The 25,430-nt window shown below is 41.8% G+C and overlaps 1 protein-coding gene across 1 annotated transcript in view; it reads right to left on the minus strand.

Moving 5' to 3' along the window:
- Positions 1 to 697: 697 nt before the first annotated feature.
- Positions 698 to 25,430, minus strand: part of LOC122561978 (SH2 domain-containing adapter protein B-like) — a 92,822-nt gene continuing 68,089 nt past the window's right edge. The window contains exon 3 of the mRNA XM_043714327.1: positions 698 to 790. Within this exon, the coding sequence (XP_043570262.1) occupies positions 771 to 790 (20 nt within the window). The 3' untranslated portion in view covers positions 698 to 770. The remainder of the gene's footprint in view (positions 791 to 25,430) is intronic.

A 25,430-nucleotide genomic window follows, 5' to 3' on the forward strand; every position in this document is an offset into this window, starting at 1 on the left:
TGTGTTGTCCCAGTCGAACTGGCATCCTTCTTCGTCTGTATGTAAGGATACTAGTGATAGTATCGTTTGCTGGCTAACTGGTGTTCATGCATCCTGGTGGCTAGTTTTCTACCTGTCTGTCAGATGTAGTGTTTGTTGCAGTCCTTGCAGGGTATTTTGTAAATGATATTTGTTTGCTGGTTGTTGGTACAGGTTCCTTTTAGGTTCATCAGTAGCTGTTTCAACGTGTTGGTATGTTTGTGGGCTACCATGTTGCCATGGGGTCAGAGTAGTCTGGTAGTCATCTTTGATGTATGGTAGTGTGGTTAGAGTTTCTGGGTGCAATGTGTCTACGTGTTTGGGCTTGTTGTTTAAGAATTGGCAGACTGTGTTTATTGGGTACCCATTCTTCTTGAATACGCTGTATAGGTATTTTTTTTTCTGCTGCTTGTAGTACCTGGGTACAGCAGTGTGTTATAGACTGTTTAAATAATGCCCTGATGCAGCTCTGTTTGTGGGTGTTGGGATGATTGCTTCTGTAGTTAAGTATCTGGTCTGTGTGTGTTGCTTTCCTGTAGATGCTGGGCTGCAGTTCTCCATTAACTGTTCATTCCACTGTGACATCTAGGAAGGAGAGTTTGTTGTTGTTCTCTTTCCAATTTGCAAAATTTGTCAGTAAGGATATTGTTGATGATGTTGTAGGTTTTCTCTAACTTGTTCAGTTTTCTGACAACCAAGATGTCATCCATGCAGCAGACTCAAAGTTTGGGTTTGATCTTGGGGAGGGCCGTTCATTCGAGTCTCTGCAATACTATTGGCAGAGCACATGAATAGGGTAGTTAAGAAGACATATGGCACACTTTCTTTCATCACTCATAGCATAGAGTGTAAGAGTAAGGAGGTAATGTGGGAGTTGTACAGAGTGTTGGTCAGGCTACAGCTAGAGTGCTGAGTGCAGTCTGATCACCTCACTGCAGGACGGGTGTGTTAGCACTAGGGATACAGAGAATGTTCACCGTAATGTTGTCTAGGATGGAGAGATTCAGCTATAAGGGAAGACTGGATAGGTTTGGATTATTTTAGTTTGAGCAATAGACTGAGGAGGACATGATTGAGGTGTATATGATTATGAAGGGTATGGGTAGGGTGAATAGAAAGCAGCTGTTCCCCTTGATTGAGGACATATTTTTAGGGTAAGGGTCAGAAATTCAGAGAGGATTTGGAAAATTACTTCAGTCAGCAGGTGATGGGAATCTTAAAATGCACTGACTTGGAATGTAGTGGAGCCTGGAAACCTTACAATCTTTAAAAAATATTTGGCTGAGCACTTCAAATATTATAACATTCAAGGATTCGGGACAAGTGCAGGAAATTGGGATTTTTACATACTTTTAATGGTAGATATGTTGTTGCAGACATCATCGGCCAAAGGGCCTTTTCTGCAATACATAATTCTATAAAATAAGCTTGGGGGGTGGGCGAAATCTACTTTTCCATCCAACTGCTCTATGCCACTATTAGGAGTACAATTTCAGTTTATGGGTGGGAATCATAAAGCTTCCCGATCTGATCTGGAGTCACACAGGGCTGGCCACTCTCTCCTGCCTTGTTTGTGAGAGTCCATCAGGAAGGATGAGTTTGAGAGGGGTGACTATTTGAGTCCTACAGGCCAAAGAGTCTCTGTACTTGGTTGACATCGCCATTTTCTGCTGTGATCCGCTGTCAGCACACAGACAAGTGCGCATCTGCAATCAATTCGAATTGACCTCTGGTGCAAAGGTAAATCGAGGCAACTGAGGTCATGCTCTTCGTGAACTTGGCCAATTGATCCTTTATACTATTCACTGTCAGGACAGATTAGCTGAAGGTGCTGGATTTCTGGTTTGAAGGATCTGGCGTATGCTAAAACTTGGGAGAAATGCATCACCAGGTTGAGGCAGAAACTGGGCAGATGGCAGAACCACTCCCCCTCTACTGCCTGGCCGTCAGATGTAATGAGGTTGAAGGCGTGTACTATACTTTTAACAGAGAATGAATGCTGTTTTGCACTGAGAGCTTGCAGGCACTTGTCATATGACTAGCAAGCAGTCTCAGTGTACTGGAAAATTGAAATTATGCAATAGTTCGCTGTAAACTAGGTACCAGAGTTGTTTTGACCACAATTTGAATCATACCAATCAGTTTAAATTACGCGCAAGGATACTAAAACCCAAGTGAATTTGAAGTTATTGCTTTTGCCAACCTCAAACCAATGAGATGATCCCATGCTATTTGGGGTGGGGAGAAGGTAAAGAAGCATTTTGAATGTTAGCCAGAGGGGAACTGCCATCAAGGGGGAGATTGCCTTTCAAAGCACTCTCTATCAAAAGGTACCTTTTTCATACAAAACATCTTTGCAGTAAAAGACAGAAAACAGCTCAGGAAGATCTTCATCTGAAAGGAGGAGGACACCGTAGACGACAGCTGCTGTGTGGTTTTGAAATTAAGGTGATGCAATTATAATGCAGGTGGTTACTGGAACAGTATATTGTTATCAAGTTGGAAGCAGATAACAAGTAGTTAAGACAAAAGCGTCTTAGCGTTGTAAATACTGTTGTTTAATGGTCACTTTTAGAGTTAAACAATAAATTGATATTTTTTCTTAAGTAGTGGAATTTTGGAGTTCTCGCTCACTCATACTTTAACAGACTGAAGCGTGATGAGCTTTTCTGGGTATTAAGTTTAATTAGCAGAAGGGTTCACCATCATTTTGTAAGAGTTGGAGAGCTCAGGTCTGTGATTTGGACTGGTTCAGACAAATCTAGTCTGAGACTTGGACAGATTCGAACAGATTTGCATTACAAAAGATCCCAGCAGATTTAAACACTTGCCAATTAGCATCCTAGGTCTTTAAATAAAACATAGGTGAGACAATTCGTTTAATTTTTGTTTCTTACGTTTGGTTAAATGGCTCAGCGGTTAGCATTGCTGCCTCAGAGCGCCAGGGACGCAGGTTCAATTCCCGCCTCGGGCAACTCTGTGTGGAGTTTGCACATTCTCCCCGTGTCTGCGTGGGTTTCCTCCGGCTGCTCCGGTTTCCTCCCACAGTCACAAAGATGTGGTCAGGTGAATTGGCCATGCTAAATTGCCCGTAGTGTTAGGTGTATTAGTCAGGGATGAATATAGGGGAATAGATCTGGGTGGGTTACTCTTCGGAGGGTCAGTGTGGACTTGTTGGGCCAAAGGGCCTGTTTCCACACTGTAGGGGAATCTAATCTAAAAAAAGTGAGAGAAATAACTCTTAAGATGGCAAAAGAGGTTCTGGAGTTTGAAGATTTCCAAATGTGCCAAGAAAGTTTAGAAAGACAGAAAAAGGTCATACTTTTAGAATTAGTAAAGAGGTTAGAATTGGGTTTAACCAAGAACAGAAATAAAGCTGAAATTGTAAGGCAGTTAGTCAAGCACTTAGGTTTGTCAGAGAAACCAAGTGCAGTAGAGTTAGAAAAACCAAAATTACAACTGAGGAAAATAGAGATGGAAGATAAAGGGAAAGAGAGAGAGGAGAAAGAGAAGAAAATGCAAAGTTAAAAATCACACAACACCAGGTTATAGTCCAACAGGTTTAATTGGAAGCACACTAGCTTTCGGAGCGACACTTCTTCATCAGGTGATTGTGGAGGGCTCAATCATAGCACAGAATTTATAGCAAAAATTTGCAGTGTGATGTAACTGAAATTATACATTGAAGAATTGATTGTCTGTGGTGAATTTTTTTGGTACTTTCAGTGTTACATTGCACTTTGCTCAAAAACCGCATAGATTCATGTCGAACTTTGAGCTCAAAATCTGCATGAATTTATGTAAAACTCTGTTATTTCACTTCTTAGATTGGAATCAATCTAAACATCAGGTCATAGACAGAGAACACAGGGGGCTAACACCTTCAACATATTGTCTAGCTATCACCATTGTTAACAGCTAACCTGAGAATGCAACTTTTAAAAAAAGGGTTTTGTGATTAACACATGAAAGAAGTGAAACTATCACTGTATTCTAACAGATGAAAGGCTTAACAGACAATCAATTCTTCAATGTATAACTTCAGTTACAGTGGGAGTCTGTGTGTCTATAAGGGTGTGTGTGGGTGTCTGTGTGCGCGTCTGTGTGTATCTGTGTCCATGTGCATGTGAGAGTGTGTGTGTGTGTGTGTGTGTGTAGGAATATCTGTGTGGGTGTGTGTGTGTAGTGCAATGGTGATCACCATTGATGCAAGGGAGAGAAAGTCCTTAGTTGAGCAAAGAAAGAGAGAGAAGAAAGAGGAAAGCAGAGAGAATTTGAACTTCAGAAGTTGCAAATTAGTTAGGAATGTCGATAGGATAGTGATGAAGAGAGAAGTTAGTGATATATGCAAATATGTTATAACATTGCCACAGTTTAATGAGAAAGATGTCAAAGCCTTTAATTCATTTGAATAATTGGCTGGGCAGATAGAGTGTTCAGAGGACTTGTGGGTAATGCTATTTCAGACTAAGCTGCAATGAATTATTCGCATTGCTGTCAGATGAGGAGTCAAGACATTATGCAGGCTATTTTGAGTGCTTATGAATTGATACCAGAAGCGTATAGACAGTGGCTCAAAAACAAAGAAGGAACCAGGTTAGATGTAAATCAAGTTCAAAAGAATTAAACATAGTAATTTTGATAGATGGTGCTGGCATTAAAAATAGATAAGGCCTACGAGGCTCTAAGAGAGATGATTCTGCTGAAGAAGTTTAAAAACTCACTTCCAGAGATGATAAGAATTCATATGGATGAACAGAAAGTTCAAGAAGTGAGAAGAGCGGCAGAGAGGGCACATGAATATACTCAGGTGCATAAGGCAAAATTTAGCTTCCGGCAAGAATTTCATCCAATGAGGGATAGAAATTGGGACAAGGGGAGATCCTACAGTACAAAACAAAGAGTAGAGTACACTGGTAATTGTTTACTGCAGGTTAAAATATAAGTCCAAGACAGTGGAAAGGAGGTGAAAGGCATCAGGTGTTTTCACTGTAATGGAGTGGGACACGGAAAATTGCAGTGCCGAAGGATTAAGAAAGGCACTGGGAAAAGGTGGTTTCACTGCCAGGAAGTGGGACACACAAAGTCACAGTGCTGGTTGTTAAAGAAAGGCATTGTGGGAAAACATGTGGTAAAAGAGGCTAAGCCAGTGGCATTAGTGAAAGTAGTAAAGGAAGTCCCAAGATTAGTTGAGGAGCTGCAGGAGGATGCACAGTCGAGGCTGGGTACGGAGTTAATGACTGATCTCTATGAAGACTTTGCCTCTGTGGGAAAAGTTTACTCAGAAAGAATGGGCAGAAGGGAAATAAGTTTTAATTTTGAGAGATATGGGATCTAACCAGTCTCTAATGGTAAGAGATTAGTGTATTTGCATTCATTCTGACCTGTTAACCAAGAGAGTGGTAATTTGTGGGATAGATAGACAGGAATTTTGTGTTCCCCTACATAATATCAGATTGGAGTGCCAACTCAAGACTGGGAAGTCACAGTGGAAGTGATTGACAGAGTGTGAGTTCTAGGAATACAGTTTGTTCTTGGGAATGATTTAGCAGAATCCAAGGTGGGAGTGACACCCCATGTGGAGAAGCTCAAAGGAAAACCAGTGAACTGAGGAGTTAAAAGAAAAATACCCTGGCATTTTTTCAGTCTGTGTAGTAACACGATCACACTACCATAAGTCAAGGCACAAAGCAAAAACTCAAGAGAAGAAGGAGTTGAGGTTCAGTTAGCGGACACCCTGTTTGAAGTAATGATGCAAGAAAACCCTGAACAGACAGAGGTCAGACAGAAGTGTTTAGTCCTGAAAGGCTAATGGACTAACAACAGAAAGATGAGACAATCAAGAATGTATATGTTGATGTATACTCGGAAAAAGGAGTCAGAATGTATTCCTGAGGGTTATTATCTGGAAAATACATTCCTAAGATGAAAATGGAAATCAGATTAGTGCAGAGAAGAAATAGGCGGAAGTACACCAGATTGTGTTGCCGGTAGTGTTTAGACAGGAAGTGTTACACCTAGGTGTGAGGAAGACTCTAAGGTACAAAAGCATTTCTGTTGGCCTGGACTGCACAAGAATGTGGTTAACTTTTGCCGTGCCTGTCATACATGCCAAATGGTAGGTAAGCCACAGACACTAATAAAACCAGCACCTTTGTTGCCAATTCCTGCCTTCGAAGAACCTTTTACCCAGATTATGATTGTGCAGGTCCCTTCCTGAAAACTAAAAGTGGGAATCAGTACTTGCTAACCATAATGGATGTGTCTACCAGATTTCTGGAGGCAATTCCATTACTGAGTATTAAGATAAAAAGGGTGGTAGAGGAATTAGTAGCTTTCTTCACACGATGTGGGCTATACAGAGAGATTCAGTCAGACCAATGGTCAAATTTTGCTGTTGAAGGAAGTCAGTGACAGCTTAGGCATACAGCACTTTAAATCAAATGGATATCATCCTGAAACCCTGGAAGCTTTGGAAAGGAGCATCAGACCCTGAAGACCATGTTAAGAGCTTACTGTCAGGATTACCTGAATAATTGGGATAATGGTATCCCATTTGTACTTTTTGCCATGAGAGATGCCCTAAATGAATCTCCTCAGTTTACTCCCTCAGAGTTGAATATTCAGGCATGAAGTGAGAGGGCCTTTGAAATTAGTTAAAGAGAAATTGACAGGACTGAAGTTGGAGATCTCATAGTTGGATTTTGTGTCTGAGCTGAGGGAGAAATTAAATGGGTAGGTGAGTTAGCTAACCAGCACCTGAACAGGGCACAGTATAGAATGAGGCAGGTGGAAGATAAAAGCTCTGAAATTCAAACGTTTTCTCTTGGGGGTGGGATGTATTAGTATTGTCACCAGTGGTAGGAGATCCCTTCAAAGCCAGATTTAGTGATCCCTATCAAATTGAGAAAAAGTTGAGTCAGATTAACTATCTGGTGAAGATATTGGATAGAAAAAAACTGCATCGGATATGTCATGTGAATATGTTTAAACCTTTTTACAACAGAGACAGAGAACCGGAGAAACAGGTATTAGTTACTGCCGAGCAGAAAGTGAGGACTGCAGATGCTGGAGATCAGAGCTGAAAAATGTGTTGCTGGAAAAGCACAGCAGGTCAGGCAGCATCCAAGGAGCAGGAGAATCGACGTTTCTGGCATAAGCCCTTCTTTAGGAATAGTTACTGCCTCAGAGTGAGGAATCAAATCCAGATGTCAAGGAGTTTGTACCTCAAATATGTTAAACAACGAGGAAGTCCTTGAGGAGTAGGATAGGTTAGTGAACTCTCTGTCTCAGGGGCAAAGAACCCAGTTGAAAGGTTTGTTACAGCAGTATGAGGACGTATGCTGGAATAAGATGGGGAGGGCTAATGCTATTGTGCATGAGGTGGTAGTAGGGAATGCTGTTCTGATAAAAGAATACCTCTCCAGGCTTAATTCTCTCAAAACCACACAGGTCCAGAAGGAAGTGGATGCAATTCTCACCAACGATATTATTGAACCGAGTCAGAGTGAGTGGAATTCGCCGATTGTGTTAGTTCCCAAACCTGACTGGACTCAACGATTTTGTGTGGACTTCCCAAAGTCAACGCCGTAACAAAATTGGACTCATACCCAATACCAAGATTGAAGGACTGTATATAGAAAGCTGGACAAACCAGTTACATCAAAGTTGGACTTACTTTGTGGTAATTGACAGGTACCTTTAATCAGAGAAAGCTAAAGAAGTTTCTGCATTTGTAACCCTAAATAGACTGTATCAATTCAAAGTGATGCCTGTTGGAATGAAGAATGTGTCTCATCCAGCCACATTCCAAACACTCACGAACACAGTTGTGACTGGGTTAACAAACTGTGCAGTGGATCTGGATGATGTCATAATCTTTAGTGAGTCAAAGAATGATCACATGATGCAATTGGCAGAACCTTTTGAACAATTATGAGAAGGAAAACTGGTAATAAACTTAAAGAAAACGGAATTCGAGAAAGCAGAAGTGACGTCCTTGGGGCATAACATCGGTCATGAAAGATCGGCTCCAAGGAAGGCCATCGAGGAATTTCCATGACCAACCTCGAAAGAAGAGGTTCTTTAATTTTTGGGACTAAGCAGATTCTACTGGAAGTTTTTTTGCAAACTTCAGCATAGTGGCACTGCTAACAGATTTACTGAAGAAGAACACAAAATTGTGGAGGTCAGAACAGTGCCATGAGGTATTTGACAGTTTAAAAGCAGTATTAACCACCATACCAGTTTTAGCTACACCAAATTTTTTTGAAACCCTTCAAAATTGCAATCAACGCTAGTGATATCGGACTTGGAGCTGGACTGCTACAGGAACATAACGATGGAATTGAGCAGACAATTGGCTGCTTTTCAAAGAAACTCAACACACACCAGAGAAAATACTCTACTGTCGAAAAGGAATTATTGAGTTTGGTACTGGCTTTACAACATTTTAATGTTTATCTGACGAACAAGGTGTCGGAGACAGTTGTGTACACGGATCACAATTGTCGTACATTCATACACATTTGAACGTAACTAATCAGTTTAAATTATGCTCCATGATACTAAAACGCAATCGAGTTTGAATTTGTTTTTGCCAACCTTGAACCAATGGAACGATCCAGTGAGATGATCCAGTGTTTGAGGGGTAAAGAAGCAGGCATTTTGAAACTCATCCAGAGAGGAACTGCCACCTAGGGACAAACTGCCATTCAAAACACTCTATCAAAAGGTAACTTTTTCATATGAATCATCTTTGTAGTAAAAGACAAAAAACAGCCCAGGGAGATCTTCAGCTGAAAGGAGGAGAACGCCGTAGATGACAACCGCTATGTGGTTTTGAAATTAAGGTGATGCAATTATAATGCAGATAGTTACTGGAACAGTATATTGTTATCGAGTTGGAGGCAGATAACCAAGGGAAAGGAGACTTAGAGTTGTAAATACTGTTGTTTTATGTTGTTTAATGGTACTTTTAGAGTTAAAGAATAAATTGATAGTGGAATTTTGGAGTTCTTTGTCACATACTTTAACAGAGCTTTTCTGGGTGTTTGGTTTAATTAGTAGAAGAGTTTACTGTCGTGTTGTAACAAATGTGAGAGGTCCTCTTGTATGTGGCACAGGTCTGTCCTATTCCTGAAGTCTGCACCATTGCAGCGAGCTAAGCCAGCGTTTGTTTCATTTGGACGTTGAAAATGGACCTGGTCTGAAGGCTCACTGTAGTGCTAGACAAGGGAAGTTCAAATGTACCCAACACCACATGTGGGCATCTTTGGGTGTGGCTGCAACAGGCTGTGCTTAGGCCCTTGGTACACAACACCAAATTTCACTACTTACTGAGGTTTGACCTGTCCCTGGTATAACAAAGGATAAGTTTGGCCTTGTTGCTGTGGAACAAGTAGTTGGATTGTTCCATGGCTATCTCTCTTGGAAACTTTGTAAAAGGAAAGACCACAAGTCCATCAGGCAGTGGTTAGCATCTGGTGTCAAGGCCCTTGAGAAAAACGAGGGGTTGGATCCTGTCATGTGGTTCTCAGAGTAGACTGTCAAAGCGATTTGGCAGAATGCCTCATCACCAGAACTTTCCAACAAACACTAAAGTGTTTGCACGGCACGGTGGCACAGTGGTTAGCACTGCTGCCTCACAGCGCCAGAGACCCAGGTTGAATTCCTGCCTCAGGCGACTGACTGTGTGGAGTTTGCACATTCTCCGCGTGTCTGCGTGGGTTTCCTCCGGGTGCTCCGGTTTCCTCCCACAATCCAAAAATGTGCAGGTTAGGTGAATTGGCCATGCTAAATTGTCCCTAGTGTTAGGTGAAGGGGTAAATGTAGAGGAATGGGTCTGGGTGGGTTACGCTTCGGCAGGTCGGTGTGGACTTGTTGGGCCGAAGGGTCGTTTCCACACTGTAAGTAATCTAATCTAAGTGGCGAGGAGGGCAGTATCTGTGAGATTCTTCATATACATTCCTAGAGTCTCTGCACCACCACATGCTGCCCTCAAAGTAGCTGTGTGGTGTGTGGAGGAAGAGACCATCACATATTTCCAGCTGGTTTGTATCTTTTGCAGTGGTTCTTGTTGAGGCTCATCCCAAGCAGCTCTGTGACATGGACTCTGTGCTCTACAGTCTTCCCAGGACGCACAACGAGACAAGCACTGATTGTGCCTGAAGCTAACACCAAGGTGCAGTGGGAAAAGACCACCGTTTCAGGTCTTTCTGCTAAAGTATAACAGGGGCCCGTTCAGTGACTGGATCCACCCATTGCCTCAAATGTATTGTCCTATAAAAGTAAGAAATGGCTTGGCTTGTTTATTACAACTGCAAGGAATACTTAATTCCCAAATTCTGTTTCCTTCTCCTATAAAGTCTGTACAGGAATGCTTCACTAACTGGGCATGTATATAGAGATCTGTTCTTATGTAAATATTGTCCTGTGTAACCAAGGAATGCCTTGAGCTCTTTTACAGCTCTGAGAATGCCAAACTTCCAATATTTGTTCATTTCATGTACAAAGACTGTACAGATATGTTTCAGTAACTGTGTATGCATATAAAGATTTTTTATGAATAAACTATACTCTTGCAAAAGAAGTGTCTGCTGCAGCTGTAGGTGCAACAGTGGTGGGTTGGGTAGAAGGCCCTTAAGTGCACATTAATTAACCACTTTAGTATCTGAATATGTGTAAAGTTGGGCAGACTGATGGTTTGACTTTCAAAATTTCAAAAAGGTTGGGAGGTGGACAGACCAGCAGACAGAGGGCCATCTGGATTTTACAACTCTCTCTACATTCCCCTGCTGGTATGTTCAGGTATAAAATGCAGTCCCTTAGGTGAAATTCATTCCAGCATAATAGCTATTATCTTCTCCTGCACTGGTGTCATTTGGCAAAAAATAGAACAAAGGGAGTTTTTCACACTTTAATGCTGATTTGAAGTTATACACATCGTAAGCATATATCTCCTAATAACCACAGTTTGTCTGTGCTGATTCAAAGAAGGAGCTAGTGAATGCTCACTTCCTGCATTTACTTTAGTATAAACACAATTAATATACAACTAACACTAGTGTTACAAACAATGACTCCTACCTACTCGAAACCTGTTTTCTAATGTCTTTAGTCTTGTGACAATTTCTATTGGCTCAGTTATTACCCTAATGTCCTTCCTTTTAATGTTGCTCCAATCTCATCATGTCGTTTTCTCCTTTCTTCCACATGTCACAACTTAGAGCGCGATGAACGCATTGTGCCTTTCACTTTTCAAATCCATTTTCAATCTTATTGGATATATTTACCCTGCCATCAGATTGTTGACGCATCTTCTGGTTCTTTATCACTTGAGAAGACGCTATCTAGCTCCCTAATTTGCTTCGTCTTTTCTTAGTATTTTGTTTGTCCTGCTAATCCTCCGCTGTCTTGCAATGTTTTCAATAGGTTAGTCAGGACAGTTCAGGGATAATTGAAGAGTTCAAGCATTACAGTTAGTTAGAAAGGAGGCAGTCTCTATGTTAGACTGTACTGTTGAAGATGATCATCATGGACTTTGCAAGGTGAGGGCTCTTTGATGGCAAAAGGGATAAAAAGTAACCAAAAGTATTTATAGATTCAACTGAGCGAGATTAGAATTTGTGGGCTTTAGCTTGGTGATATTGTTGTTGGTGAAGAGGGCACATTTTTGTCTTGTGAATTATTATTGGTATGCATTTTCAGAATCCAAGAGAGTGTCGACCCAAAAAAGTAAGGTGATCAACTAGAAATGGAGCGGTCCCTGAGAGGAAGTTTAGAGTCCAGATTTACAAGAAAGAAGAATTAGAGTCCCTTATGAAGCTATTTTAGAATTAATCATTATTGAACATCATTGAAGTCTAGGAAAAGAGTTGCTGATAAATCAATGAGATCTATAGATCTTTAGCTGCAGTTCTTGGACCTCTGATCTTCTGTATTGTGAGCTCAGTGAGAGTGGTTTGGCAATTGTTTGGCTGATTTGATGGGCCAAAAGGCATCTTGCTATAAAAAACATAACTGATTATCATAGCCACACATTCAGTCCATACCATACAACCTACAAAAACTCTGTCATTGTTAGGAATGAGGTTGCCATTAGTGGAATTGAAGGATAAAGGCCCTGACTTGTCCATGAACCCTATGCACCAATCAAAGTTTAAAATCCATTTCTGGGGACTGTTCAGCTTGAAGTGAACTTGTATCTGCATTATCTTAAACTGATTAGATGAAAGTCTTTGGTGAACTGTATTGCATCTGTCTTGAAGAAAGCATGTCTTAGAACCATTCAGATACAGCACAAGTCTTGTTTCAGCTTCTGAGTATCGTTCTGAATGAGAATGAAGGATAACCTTTACAATAAACATGGTCCAAGAATATTCCAACCATTTAAATGACCTTCAGGATGATTAAACAGAGGGTACTAAGATGAGATATGGCACAGAAATGCTTGCAGGCATTGCAGTTTAGCAGCATTTCTTGAACAGTTCAACTGAATTATTGATGTTCCTCAGACAACAATTGTCAAGCTCAACATCTGTTCTTCTAATAACAATATCTGGTGAAATACATTTTCTTTCTGTTAGATGAGATCTCATGTCACAAAATCCCCAAATTGGTATCAGCATGCTGACTCCATACTGCAACACAGTGCAAAAGTTCACTGTTGTGAGAAGTTCAGGTTAGAAAGCATTTTTAGAAACTTGCATTATGGTATTTCTGGATTTACTCAGTTCATATATGGCACAATTTATTAAGTATTTGTATGTTTAAACTCAGTTTCATTACAGTATATTGCAGCTGTTAAAATCCCAGCTATCTTTTAATACAATAATGGACATTCTTGTGTAAATCTAAATTAGACTATTCAGTTGTGAAAAACAGTGTAGCCAAGTCCAAAGTCTCCAGGATGCACTAGATTAGTCATGCTGATTTCTGTATTGATTTGCCAATGCTGACATGCAAGTACTGAGGTTAATCCCATCTGTGAGCTGTTAGCTGACACTGAGAGTTTGGTATTTTATATAGTTGTATATTCATTCAAAGAAGCAGGTAGAATATGTGCTTCTGATAATCCGTTCCACCCTTTCTCTGTTGAATCAGTCGTGGCATAGTTGACTGGTTTCACTGACTATCAATGGCACATATCACAAATCATTGGCAGTGTTACAAGTCAGTGATCCAGGCTTGCATTCCACATGGCCAACATATTGGAATTGATTCATTATTTCGTCATGCCAAAACTCGTTATTAAAGAGCTTGCAAGCTGCATTCAAAGGAAAGGCTGCTACAGTTTTCCAGCCAAAACCCATCAAATCCAATCCCAGTTGGGGCTCTTGTATATAAATAATATGGAATCTGTGAAGTTGGTTTCAGGATTAAGAACATCATTAGTTGGGGTTGGAGAGTGAGGTAACAAGATTCATGAATAGAAAGTCACTTTCCAAATAGTTGCCCATTGGCAAAAGCTTGGCATGCAGTTGTAATCTGTGCTTAATGAGGCAGTGGTGTTGGGAAATTCAAGGGAAATAAAATGTAATGGACCAGATCATGCACTGTCCCTACCCACCATCACCCCCTACTCCCTGATGATAGCCTCGATCCTAACTTTGAAGGCAAGTATAATGTGTTGTTTTAGAGCGATTTGATTGGTCTACCACTAGGTAGTAATCAAACACTTAATTTTTACAACACAATTAAAATACAGGAAAAAAAAGGCACTACCTGAACTCAACAAAAAACTTAAGTTAATGTATTATTTAACCACTAATCATTAACTGTTCCAATACAGGCAGCATCCCACAAGCACACCCTTTGGCAAAAATGCAACTCAACAAAACAGTTCTGGTTCTCACATGCTGTATCTCTCCAGTACAGAAGAAAGAAACAATAATTGATTTTGATTTTTAAGAGGGAATCTCACTATCAAAGATGTCTAGCAGATTCCAGCAGAAACCCACTCATAATTCTTTTGTCTCAAAAGAGAACAAAAAACAATACAGTACAGAAACAGGCCCTTTTGACCCTCCAAGCCTGCACTGAGACATCTTGTCCTTCTGTACTAAAACTGTCGTCACTTGCAGGATCCATATCCCTCTATTCTCTTCTTATTCAGGTGCTTCTTGAATGCTGCTATTTTAGTCTGCTTCCATCACCTCTGGCAGCATGTTCCAGGCACTCTTCACCTTTTCTATGAAAAACATGCCTCACACACCTCTTTTCAGCTTTCCTTCCTGCAATCTGAACTTGTGTCACTTAGTAAATGACCCCTCCACTCTGGAAAAAGGTTCATACTTTCCACTCTATCTATGCCATTCACAATCTTCCAACTTTTCATCATCTATGAAAAACATGCCTCACACACCTCTTTTCAGCTTTCCTTCCTGCAACCTGAACTTGTCACTTAGTAAATGACCCCTCCACTCTGGAAAAAGCTTCATACTTTCCACTCTATCTATGCCATTCACAATCTTCCAACTTTTCATCAGGTCACCCTCTCATCACCCTATGTTCCAGTAAAAACAAACACAGTCTATCCAATATCCAGTCTATCTTCATAGCTAAAACCCTCCATACAAGGCAACATCCTGGTAAACCCTTTCTGTATTCTCTCCAAACCAACCACATTCTTTTGGTAGTGTGGTAATCAGAGGTGTATGCAATATTTCACGTGTGGGCTAACTAAAGTTCAATAAAGCTGCAGCACAGCTTGCCTATTGTAATGCTCAATACACCTTAAAATTAAGGCATGCAATCTAAATTTATATACTGAGCCTTGTGTCATGAAATGATCTAACCCTCTATGACAATGCTGCTCCTTTAACATTGTTTTATTTTGAGAGGAGTTGTAAAGACAGAGGTACCAAATTGTCTGAACTTGCTATCTTAACAATGGTTGACAGTGCCCGAGTCAATAATCAAAAAAAGCTTTCAGGTTTATTTTAAAAGCACTTGTAAAATGAAAGGGGTGTTGTTAGTTCTCCCAGTTCACAGCTGGTTCTAGTTTTGGGTTAGTTTTAGGTGGGGACCCAAATAAACAGGTCCATGCTAATCCTCTCTCTCTCTCTCTCTCTCTGACATCTCACTCCTGTAAGAATCTGGGTTTGAATTTCCCTTTTCTTGCCAAAGGGTGCTTTTTTGGGGATGTTGCAGGAAATTGGAACAACTCTTTGTTAAGTTGCGTTTTTATGTTGGTTGGGTTTTCAAACACTTATGTTATTTTAAATTCCGTGTAAATGTTTAAAGCAGAGTAGTTTGACTAGCTGCTTGAGTCAGAGGCAAAAGAAAAAGAAATGAAACTGTTAGAATTACGATTAACAGCAGAAGGAAGAGAAAAAGACCAAATCACCCCAACAGAACAAAAAGAAAATGAGAGAAAAAAAGGGAGAAAGAGACAGAGTTTGAACTTCAGAAATTGGCATAGTCAGGAAAGTTGGCTTAAATGCATGGAGGTGAAGGCAGAATGTAAGCTCAGTGAGGATGCGCAAACCTATGGCAGCCAAAGGCCTGGTCGGGGTTTGTTTCAACATATTCAAGTATTGCCTAAATTTGATGAGAAGGATGTAGAAGCCTTTCTTATCTCATTGAGAAGGTGGCTAAACAAATTAAGTAGCCAGTGACCATGTGCGTTTTGTTGTTCCAAACAAAACTTGTAGGTAGAGCTAGTGAGACATTTGCATCACTATCTAAGGAGGTATCTGGAGGGTGGGAGATAGTGAGGAAAGAGATCAATGTGAGACTGGTACAATTGAGAACAGAAGCGAGTCAAACAATCAGGGCAGGCAGGAACAAGTTGGGACTAATAAATTAAACTGCATTTATTTCAATGCAAGGGGCCCAACGGGGAAGGCAGATGAATTCAGGGCATGGTTAGGAACATGGGACTGGGATATCATAGCAATTACAGAAACATGGCTCTGGGATGGACAGGACTGGCAGCTTAATGTTCCAACTGCTGTAGGAAGGATAGAAAAGGAGGCAAGAGAGGAGGGGGAGTGGCGTTTTTGATAAGGGATAGCATTACAGCTGTACTGAGGGAGGATATTCCTGGAAATACATCCAGGGAAGTTATTTACGTGGAACTGAGAAATAAGAAAGGGACGATCACCTTTTGGGATTGTATTATAGACCCCCTAACAGTCATAGGGAAATCGAGAAACAAACTTGTAAGGAGAGCTCAGCTATCTGTAAGAATAATAGGGTGGTTATGCTAGGGGATTTTAACTTTCCAAATATAGACTGGGACTGCCATAGTATTAAGTGTTTAGATGGAGAGGAATTTCATAAATGCGTATAAGAAGATTTTTTGATTCAGTATGTGGATGTACCTACTAGACAAGGTGCAAACTTGACCTACTCTTGGGAAATAAGGCAGGGCAGGTAACTGAGGTGTCAGTGGGGGAGCACTTTGGGACCAGCGACCACAATTCTATTAGATTTAAAACAGTGATGGGAAGGGATAGACCAGATCTAAAAGTTGAAGCTCTAAATTGGAGAAAGGCCAATTTTGACAGTATTAGGCAAGAACTTTCAAAAGCTGATTGGGGGCAGATGTTCACAGGTTAAGGGACGGCTGGAAAATGGAAAGCCTTCAGAAATGAGATAACGAGAATCCAGAGAAAGTATATTCCTGTTAGGGTGAAAGGAAAGGCTGGTAGGCATAAGAAATGCTGGATGACTAAAGAAATTGAGGGTTTGGTTAAGAAAAAGAAGGAAGCAAATTTAAGGTATAGACAGGATAGATCGAGTTAATCCTTGGAAGAGTATAAAGTCAGTAGGAGTATACTTAAGAGGGAAATCAGGAGGGCAATTAGGGACATGAAATAGCTTTGGCAAATAGAGTTAAGGAGAATCCAAAGGGTTTTTACAAATACATTAAGGACAAAGGGATAACTAGGGAGAGAATAGGGCCCCTCAAAAAGCAGCAAGGCGGCCTTTGTGTGGAGCCACAGAAAATGGGGGAGATACTAAATGCATATTTTGTATCAATATTTACTGTGGAAAAGGATATGGAAGATATAGAAAGTAGCGAAATAGATGGTGAAATCTTGCAAAATGTCCAGATTGCAGAGCAGGAAGTGCTGGATGTCTTGAAATGCATAAAGGTGGATAAATCCCTAGGACATGATCAGGTGTACCCTAGAGAAGTAATTGCTGGGTCTCTTGCTGAGATATTTGTATCATTGATAGTCACAGGTGAGGTGCTGGAAGACTGGAGGTTGGCTAACGTGGTGCCACTGTTTAAGAAGGGTGGTAAGGACAAGCCAGAGAACTACAGACCAGTCAGCCTGATGTCAGTGGTGGACAAGTTGTTGGAGGGAATCCTGAGAGACAGGATGTACATGTATTTGGAAAGGCAAGGACTGATTAGGGATAATCAACATGGCTTTGTGCATGGAAAATCATGTCTCACAAACTTGATTGAGCTTTTTGAAGAAGTCAAAAAAAGGATTATTGAGGACAGAGCAGTAGATGTGATCTATATGGACTTCAGAAAGGTGTTCAATAAGGTTCCCCATGGGAGACTGGTTAGCAAGTTTAGATCTCACAGAACAAAGGGAGAACAAGCCAATTGGATACAGAACTAGCTCAAAAGGTAGAAGACAGAGGTGGTGGTGGAGGGTTGTTTTTCAGACTGGAGGCCTGTGACCAGTGGAATGCCACAAGGATTGGTGCTGGGTCCACTACTTTTTGTCATTTACATAAATGATTTGAATGAGAGTATAAGAGGTTGGTAAGTTTGCAGATGACACCTAAATTGGAGGTGTAGTGGACAGTGAAGAGGGTTACCTCAGATTAAAAAAGGATCTGGACCAGATGGGCCAATGGGCTGAGAAGTGGCAGATGAAGTTTAATTCAGATAAATGCGAGGTGCTGCATTTTGGGAAAGCAAATCTTAGCAGGACTTATACACTTTATGGTAAGGCTCTAGGGAGTGTTGCTGAACAGAGAGACCTTGGAGTGTAGGTTCACAGCTCCTTGAATGTGGAGTTGCAGGTAGATACGATAGTGTTGAAGGCATTTTGTATGCTTTCTTTTATTGGTCAGAATATTGAGTACAGGAGTTGGGAGGTCATGTTGCGGCTGTACAGGACATTAGTTAGGCCACTGTTGGAATATTGCATGCAGTTCTGGTCTCCTTCCTATCGGAAAGATGTTGTGAAACTTGAAAGGGTTCAGAAAAGATTTACGAGGATGTTGCCAGGGTAGGAGGATTTGAGCTATGGGGAGAGGCTGAACAGGCTGGGGCTGTTTTCCCTGGAGTGTCGGAGGCTGAGAGGTGATCTTATAGAGGTTTACAAAGTTTTAAGGGGCATGAATAGGATAAATAGACAAAGTCTTTTTCCCTGGGGTGGGGGAGTCCAGAACTAGAGGGCATAGGTTTAGAGTGAGAGGGGAAAGATATAAAAGGGACCTAAGGGGCAACTTTTTCATGCAGAGGATGGTAAGGGTATGGAATGAGCTGCCAGGGGAAGTGGTGGAGGCTGGTACAATTGAGTCATAGAGTCATAGAGATGTACAGCATGGAAACAGACCTTTCGTCCAACCCGTTCATGCCAACCAGATATCCCAACCCAATCTAGTCCCACCTGCCAGCACCCGGCCCATATCCCTCCAAACCCTTCCTATTCATATACCCATCCAAATGCCTCTTAAATGTTGCAATTGTACTAGCCTCCACCAGAGGCATTTGGATGGGTATATGAATAGGAGGGATATGGCTGGGTGCTGGCAGGTGGGACTAGATCAGGTTGGGTTATCTAGTTGGCATGGACAGGTTGGACCGAAGAGTCTGTTTCCATGCTGTACATCTCTATGACTCTATGATCTAAGTTGGTAAGGCACGATCTCCCCCACACAAAACCATGTTGCCTATCACTGATAACTCAATCTTTTCCAAATATAAATAGATCCGATCCCGCAGTACCTTCTTCAGCAACTTTCCCACCACTGATGTCAGGCTCACTGGTCTCTAGTTACCCAGAATATCCCTACTACCCTTCTTATACAGGTGTACATGAGCAACCCTCTACTCCTCCGGCATCTCACCTGGGTTTAAGGATGCTCCAAAAATATCTGTCAGGGCCCCAGTCATTTCCTCTCTTGCCTCCCTCAGCAACCTGGGTTGGATTCCATCCGGTCCTGGGGATTTGTCCACCTTAATATTGTCTTGCCTATCCAACACATCTTCTCTCCTTAAGTCAACATGATCTACAGTAAACAAATGTATATCTCTATTCGTCACCTCCTGTTCCTCAGCGAACACTGATGCAAAGTAATAATTGAGAATCTCACCCATTTTCCCAGGTTCGACACAACCTTCCTTATCCTTTAGTGGACCAACCCTTTCTCTAGTTACTTGCTTCTCATATAAGAATAAAAGGCTTTGGGATTCTCTTTGATTATGTTTGCTAAAGTTATTTCATGACACCTTTTAGCCCACTTGATTCCTCATTTAAGATTGGTCCTACTCTCCCGATATTCCTCCAGGGCCTGTTCTTAGCTGCCTGGATCTTGTGCACATTTCTCTTTTCCTCTTGGCTAGTCACAAGATTTCTCCTGTCATCCACAGTTCACGAATCTTGACTTTCCTATACCTTGTTTATGAAGGGTCATGCCTGCAGAGATGTCCTGGAGCTAAGCTGACTAACCTCTAACAACCACAACCATCTTCCAATGTGTTAACTATAACCAATGCAGAATTTGCCCTCTGATTCCCAATTTTATGGACCCAGACCCAATGCCTTCAAAATATATTAAGATGATAGTCTAGACCCTAACTTTTTTTTAATTTTCATGGTAAGTGTAAGGTATTGATTTTGATTGCATCCAGAAGACAGTCAAATTACCAGGCTCGAAACAAAACACATTTTATTCTTACGCTATAATTAAAAGACAAACTAAATTAAGACAAACTAAAGTGGTTAGCACTGCTGCCTCACATTGCCAGAGACCTGGGTTCAATTCCCGTCTCAGGCAACTGTCTGTGTGGAGTTTGCACATTCTCCCCGTGTCTGCGTGGGTTTCTTCCGGGTGCTCCGGTTTCCTCCCACAGTCCAAAAAAAAAAATGTGCAGGTTAGGTGAATTGGCCATGCTAAATTGCCCGTAGTGTTAGGTGAAGGGGTAAAGGTAGGGGTTGCTCTTTGGAGGGTCAGTGTGGACTTGTTGGGCCGAAGGGCCTGTTTCCACACTGTAAGTAAGCTAATCTAATCTAAAAAATTGGTTTAACTGTAGCTGTATTGAAATGCTTAACAAAATATAAATAATAACCACTGATTAACTGTTCCAATATAGTAACAGCTCATAAAAACACCTTGGCAAAGAGAAATTCAGTAAAATAGATTGTGTCATATAGGGGATAGTGGGGACTCTCATATATGCAATTCAAGCAGCAGGAAAAGATCCCCAACTTTTAGCTGCAAGAGAAAGAGGAATAACAGCTTCCACATCCAACTTCAAGATGCCAGTAACTACTTCTGAAAGGTAAAACTTTAAAAAAAAAATCGTAGTTCTGTGGGGGCTGCTTCTATTGTTCCAACATTTTAAAAAAAGTTAGACCCCACAAGCCGTTTACTTTATTGGGTTTGCACTTCTGTCTCAAGCTCTCTCCATTTAAAAAAAAGGATAAAATACAATTTGTACAGCCACAGCGTAGTCACATCATTGATTTTAGCTTTGCTAAGGCCCCTTGATGCTACACTCAGTTAAATGTGGCCTTGATCTCAAGGGATATCACTCTCACCTAATCACGGGAATTCAGCTCTTTTGAACCAAGGCTGTAATGAGATCAGGGGCTGAGTGAGCCTGGCAGAAAACAAACTGGTCGTATACAAGCAGGCTGTTGTTAAGCATGTGTTGCTTGATAATAATGCTGATGGGCACCTTCCATCATTTTATTGATGTTGAGTGTAGACTGATGGAGTAGTAATTGGATGGGCTAGAATTGTTTGGGTTTTTGAGCATAGCACATTGCTTGGCAGTTTTCTACATTGTTGGGTTGATGCCAATGTCATATCTGTACTGAGGTAACTTGGCTGGGGGAATAAGTCTTCAATACTATTGTCAAAAAGTTGTCAGGTCGCATAGACTTTCCATGGAGTGAATCGAATTGGCTCACAGTTAGCATCTGTAATGTTACGGAACAGTGGAATAGAGAGATGGATCATCTACTCATTAGCTCTAGCCGAAGATTGCAGTGAATGTTTCAGCCCTATCTTTTGTGTGATGTGTTGGGCTTGTCCATTATTTAGGCTGGAGATGTTTGTGGAGTCTGCTCCTCCAGTGAATTAAGAATAACTAAGAAACTTACAGCACAGGAACAGGCCCTTCGGCCTCTATCTAAACCCATCGCCTATTTTCTTAGGGTCTGTATCCCTTGGTTACCTGCCCATTCATGTATCTGTCTAGATACATTTTAAATGACAATGTGCCTGCCTCTACCACCTCTGCTGGCAGCATGTTCCAGGAACTCACGACCCTCGACATAAAGAGCTATCACACATCCTTCCCTTAAACTTTTCCCCTCTCACATTGAACTCCTTACCCTGGTAATGGAGGCCCGCACTCTGCGAGAAAGCCTCTTGCTATCCACTCTGTCTATAGCTCTCAATATTTTGTAGACCTCAATCAGGTCCCCCTCAATCTCCATCTTTCTAATGAAAATAATCAGAATCTACTCAACTTCCTTTATAGTTAGCGCCCTCCCATACCTAGCAACATATCAGTGAATGTCCTTTGCACCCTCTCCAAAGCATCTCAGATTACAAGACAACCTTGATCAGATGGGCCAATGGGCTGAAGAGTGGCAGATGGAGTTTAATTTGGATAAATGCGAGGTTCTGCATTTGAAAAAACAAATCTTAGCAGGACTTATACACTTAACGGCAAGGTTCTAGGGAGTGTTGCTGAACATAGAGATCTTGGAGTGCAGGCTCATAGCTCCTTGCAAGTAACATTGCAGATAGATAGGATAGTGAAGGTGGAGTTTGGTATGCTTTCCTTTATTGGTCAGAGTATTGAATATAGGAGTTGGGAGGTCATGTTGTGGCTGTACAGGACGTTGGTTCGGCCACTTTTGGAATATTGCGTGCAATTTTGTTCTCCTTCCTATTGGACGGATGTTGTGAAACTTGAAAGGGTTCAGAAAAAATTTACAAGGGCGTTGCCAGGGTTGGACAATTTGAGCGACAGAGAGAGGCTGAATAAATTACATTAGATTAGATTCCCTACAGTGTGGGAACAGGCCTTTCGGCGCAACAAGTCCACATCGACCCTCTGAAGAGCAATAGACCCAGACCCATTCCCCTACATTTATTCCTGACTAATCCACCTAACACTATGGGCTATTTAGCATAGCCAATTCACCTGACCTGCACATCTTTGGGCTGTAGGCTGTGGCTGTTTTCCATGGAGCGTCGGAGGCTGAGGAGTGACCTTATAGAGGTTTATAAGATCATGAGGGGCATGGATGGGTTAAATCGAAAGTCTTTTCCCTGGGATGGAGGAGTCCAGAACTAGAGGGCATAGGTTTAGGCTGAGGGGGACAAGATATAAAAGAGGCAAAGTTTTCATGCAGAGGGTGGTGCGTGTATGGAATGAGTAGCCAGTGGAAGTGGTGGAGGCTAATACAATTACAACTTTTAAAAGGCATTTAGACGCATATATGAATAGAAAAGGGATACGTGCTGGCAATGGGACTAGATTTGGTCATCATGAATGAGTTGGACCAAAAGATCTGTTTCCGTCCTATACATCTCTTTGGCACTCTGGTCACCTTAGCCCTTTCTCCCTCAACAATCCTAATCTGCAGTGTGATCAATTCACTAAACACACTATCCACGAACTCCTCAGCATCGCGGATGCTCCAAAGTGAGTCCATACGCAGCTCCAGAGGCATCATGCCATTCTACAAGAGCTGCAGCTGGACACACCTGCACGTGAAGCAGTCTGGGACATCAGCCATCCCTGAGCTCCCACATTGAGAAAGGGGAGCATGACACTGGTCTGAGATCTCCTACCATTTTTAATAGTAAGGTTAACTTAGTCTTAATTTAGCTAAATGAGAAATGTTCTTACCAATCACATGATTAAAGAAAAATAAAAATATTTATTTTATCAACACACTACTGAGTCCTTTTTATTGGTTAGAGGAGGGCAGCAGGTGGGAGACACTACATGTGCAGTGTCTCCAGTTCAACCGCTGCCCAAATATATTGGTTCACTCACCTTCCCAGAGTGCAATTCCACCACTTCTACTTAGCTCCTCACGCACACCATTCCTGCTGCTGCTAAAAGTCCCTTTTAGGAGGGACAATTTACCTTTCCAGCAGCCCCCGATCCTCTCTCTCGCTCCTCCAGAAAAATGAAGGAATTTTTAAAAATCGGCCTTAGTCATTCACAACTGGACATGACAGAACTGCAGAACTTCACCTGATCTGTTTGCTGTGGGATCGCCTCGCTCTATCATTTGCTGCTCATGCTGTGTAGCATGCAAGTAGTCCTGTTTGGTAGCTTCAACAGGTTAACACTTGGAACGCCATCTGATGTACTCTCCATTAAGCCAGGGCTGTTCCCTGCTAATAGTTGAGTTTGGCAGGCCATGAGATTGCAGATCATGTTGGCGTATGATTGTATAAGCTGTCAAAGATCTTAGCATGAGCTGAAAATGTGTTGCTGGAAAAGCGCAGCAGGTCAGGCAGCATCCAAGGAGCAGGAGAATCGACGTTTTGGGCATGAGCCCTTCTGCAGGTCTTAGCATGTCATGGATCTCCAGTTTTCTGTTTCTAAATGGTGATAGTGCGACACAATAAGATGAAGATTATTCTCAATGTGAAGGCAAGACTTTGTTTTCACAACTGTGTGGTTGTCACTCTTACCGATACCTTTATGGACTGACACATCTGCAGCTTGGTTAGGATAAGTTCAAGTACATTTTTCCATCTTTCTGGTTCCCTCACTAATCCAGCTGCAGACCAAGTCCAGCAGCTATTGCTTTGGGATCAGACCAGCTTGATCAGTAGTGTTGCTATTGAGCCACTTGGTGGTTGACAAGTAATCCCAAACCCCGAGTACATTTTGAGCCCTTGCCATCCTCAGTCCTTTCTCAAAGAATTCTTCAACATGGAGGAGTATAGTGGAGAGAGGGCAGTATGTGGTAACTAGCAGATTTCTTTGCCCATGTTCAACCTAAAGCCACGAGACTTCATGGGATTAATGTTAAGAACTCCAAGGACAACTCTCTCCCAACTATACACCAACATGCCATGACGTCTGCTCGATTTGTCCTGCCGGCAGGACAAGACAGAAGCAGGGTTGTGATGGTGATGTCTGGGACATTGTCTGTAAGGTATGATTCTGTGAGTATGACTATATCAGGCTGTTGCTTGAGTAGTTTAAGAGACAGCTTGCCCAGTTTTGGCACTAGCCCCCAGATGTCAGTAAGGACGACATTACAGGGCATGGAATCATTTGGCCCTACGTTTGGCTATCCCTGAAAGTTGTTACATAGGTTGATAGGGTTGTTAAGAAAGCATACAGTATGTTAGCTTTTATTGGCAGAGGGATTGAGTTTCAGAGCCATGAGGTCATGCTGCAGCTGTACAAACCTCTGGTGTGGCCACACTTGGGAGCATTGTGTACAGTTCTGGTCATCACATTACAGGAAGGATGTGGAAGCTTTGAAGAGGACTCCGAGGAGATTTACTAGGATGTTGCCAAGTATGGAGAGAAGGTCATATGAGGAAAGGCCGAGGGACTTGAGGCTGTTTTCGTTTGAGAGAACAAGGTTGAGAGGTAACTTAATTGAGACATACAAGATAATCAGAGGGTTAGATAGGATGGGCAGTGAGAACCTTTTTCCTCGGATGGTGATGGCTAGAACAAGGGGACGTAGCTTTAAATTGAGGGGTGATAAATATAGGACAGAAGTAGTTTCTTTACTCAGTAGTAGTATGGGCATGGAACGCCCTGCCTGCAACAGTAGTAGACTCGCCAACTCTAAGGGCATTTAAATGGTCATTGGTTTAGACATAGAACATAGAACAATACAGCACCAAACAGGCCCTTCGACCCACGATGTTGTGCCGAACATTTGTCCTAGCTGAAGCACCCATCCATGTACCTATCCAATTGCCGCTTAAAGGTCACCAAAGATTCTGACTCTACCACTCCCACAGGCAGCGCATTCCATGCCCCCACCACTCTCTGGGTAAAGAACCCACCCCTGACATCTCCCCTATACCTTCCACCCTTCACCTTAAATTTATGTCCTCTTGTAACACACTGTTGTACCCGGGGAAAAAGTTTCTGACTGTCTACTCCATCTATTCCTCTGATCATCTTATAAACCTCTATCAAGTCACCCCTCATCCTTCGACGTTCCAACGAGAAAAGGCCTAGCACTCTCAAACTA

This window comes from Chiloscyllium plagiosum, chromosome 2 (genome assembly GCF_004010195.1).
Source record: "Chiloscyllium plagiosum isolate BGI_BamShark_2017 chromosome 2, ASM401019v2, whole genome shotgun sequence".
In the NCBI taxonomy this organism is placed as follows: domain Eukaryota; kingdom Metazoa; phylum Chordata; class Chondrichthyes; order Orectolobiformes; family Hemiscylliidae; genus Chiloscyllium; species Chiloscyllium plagiosum.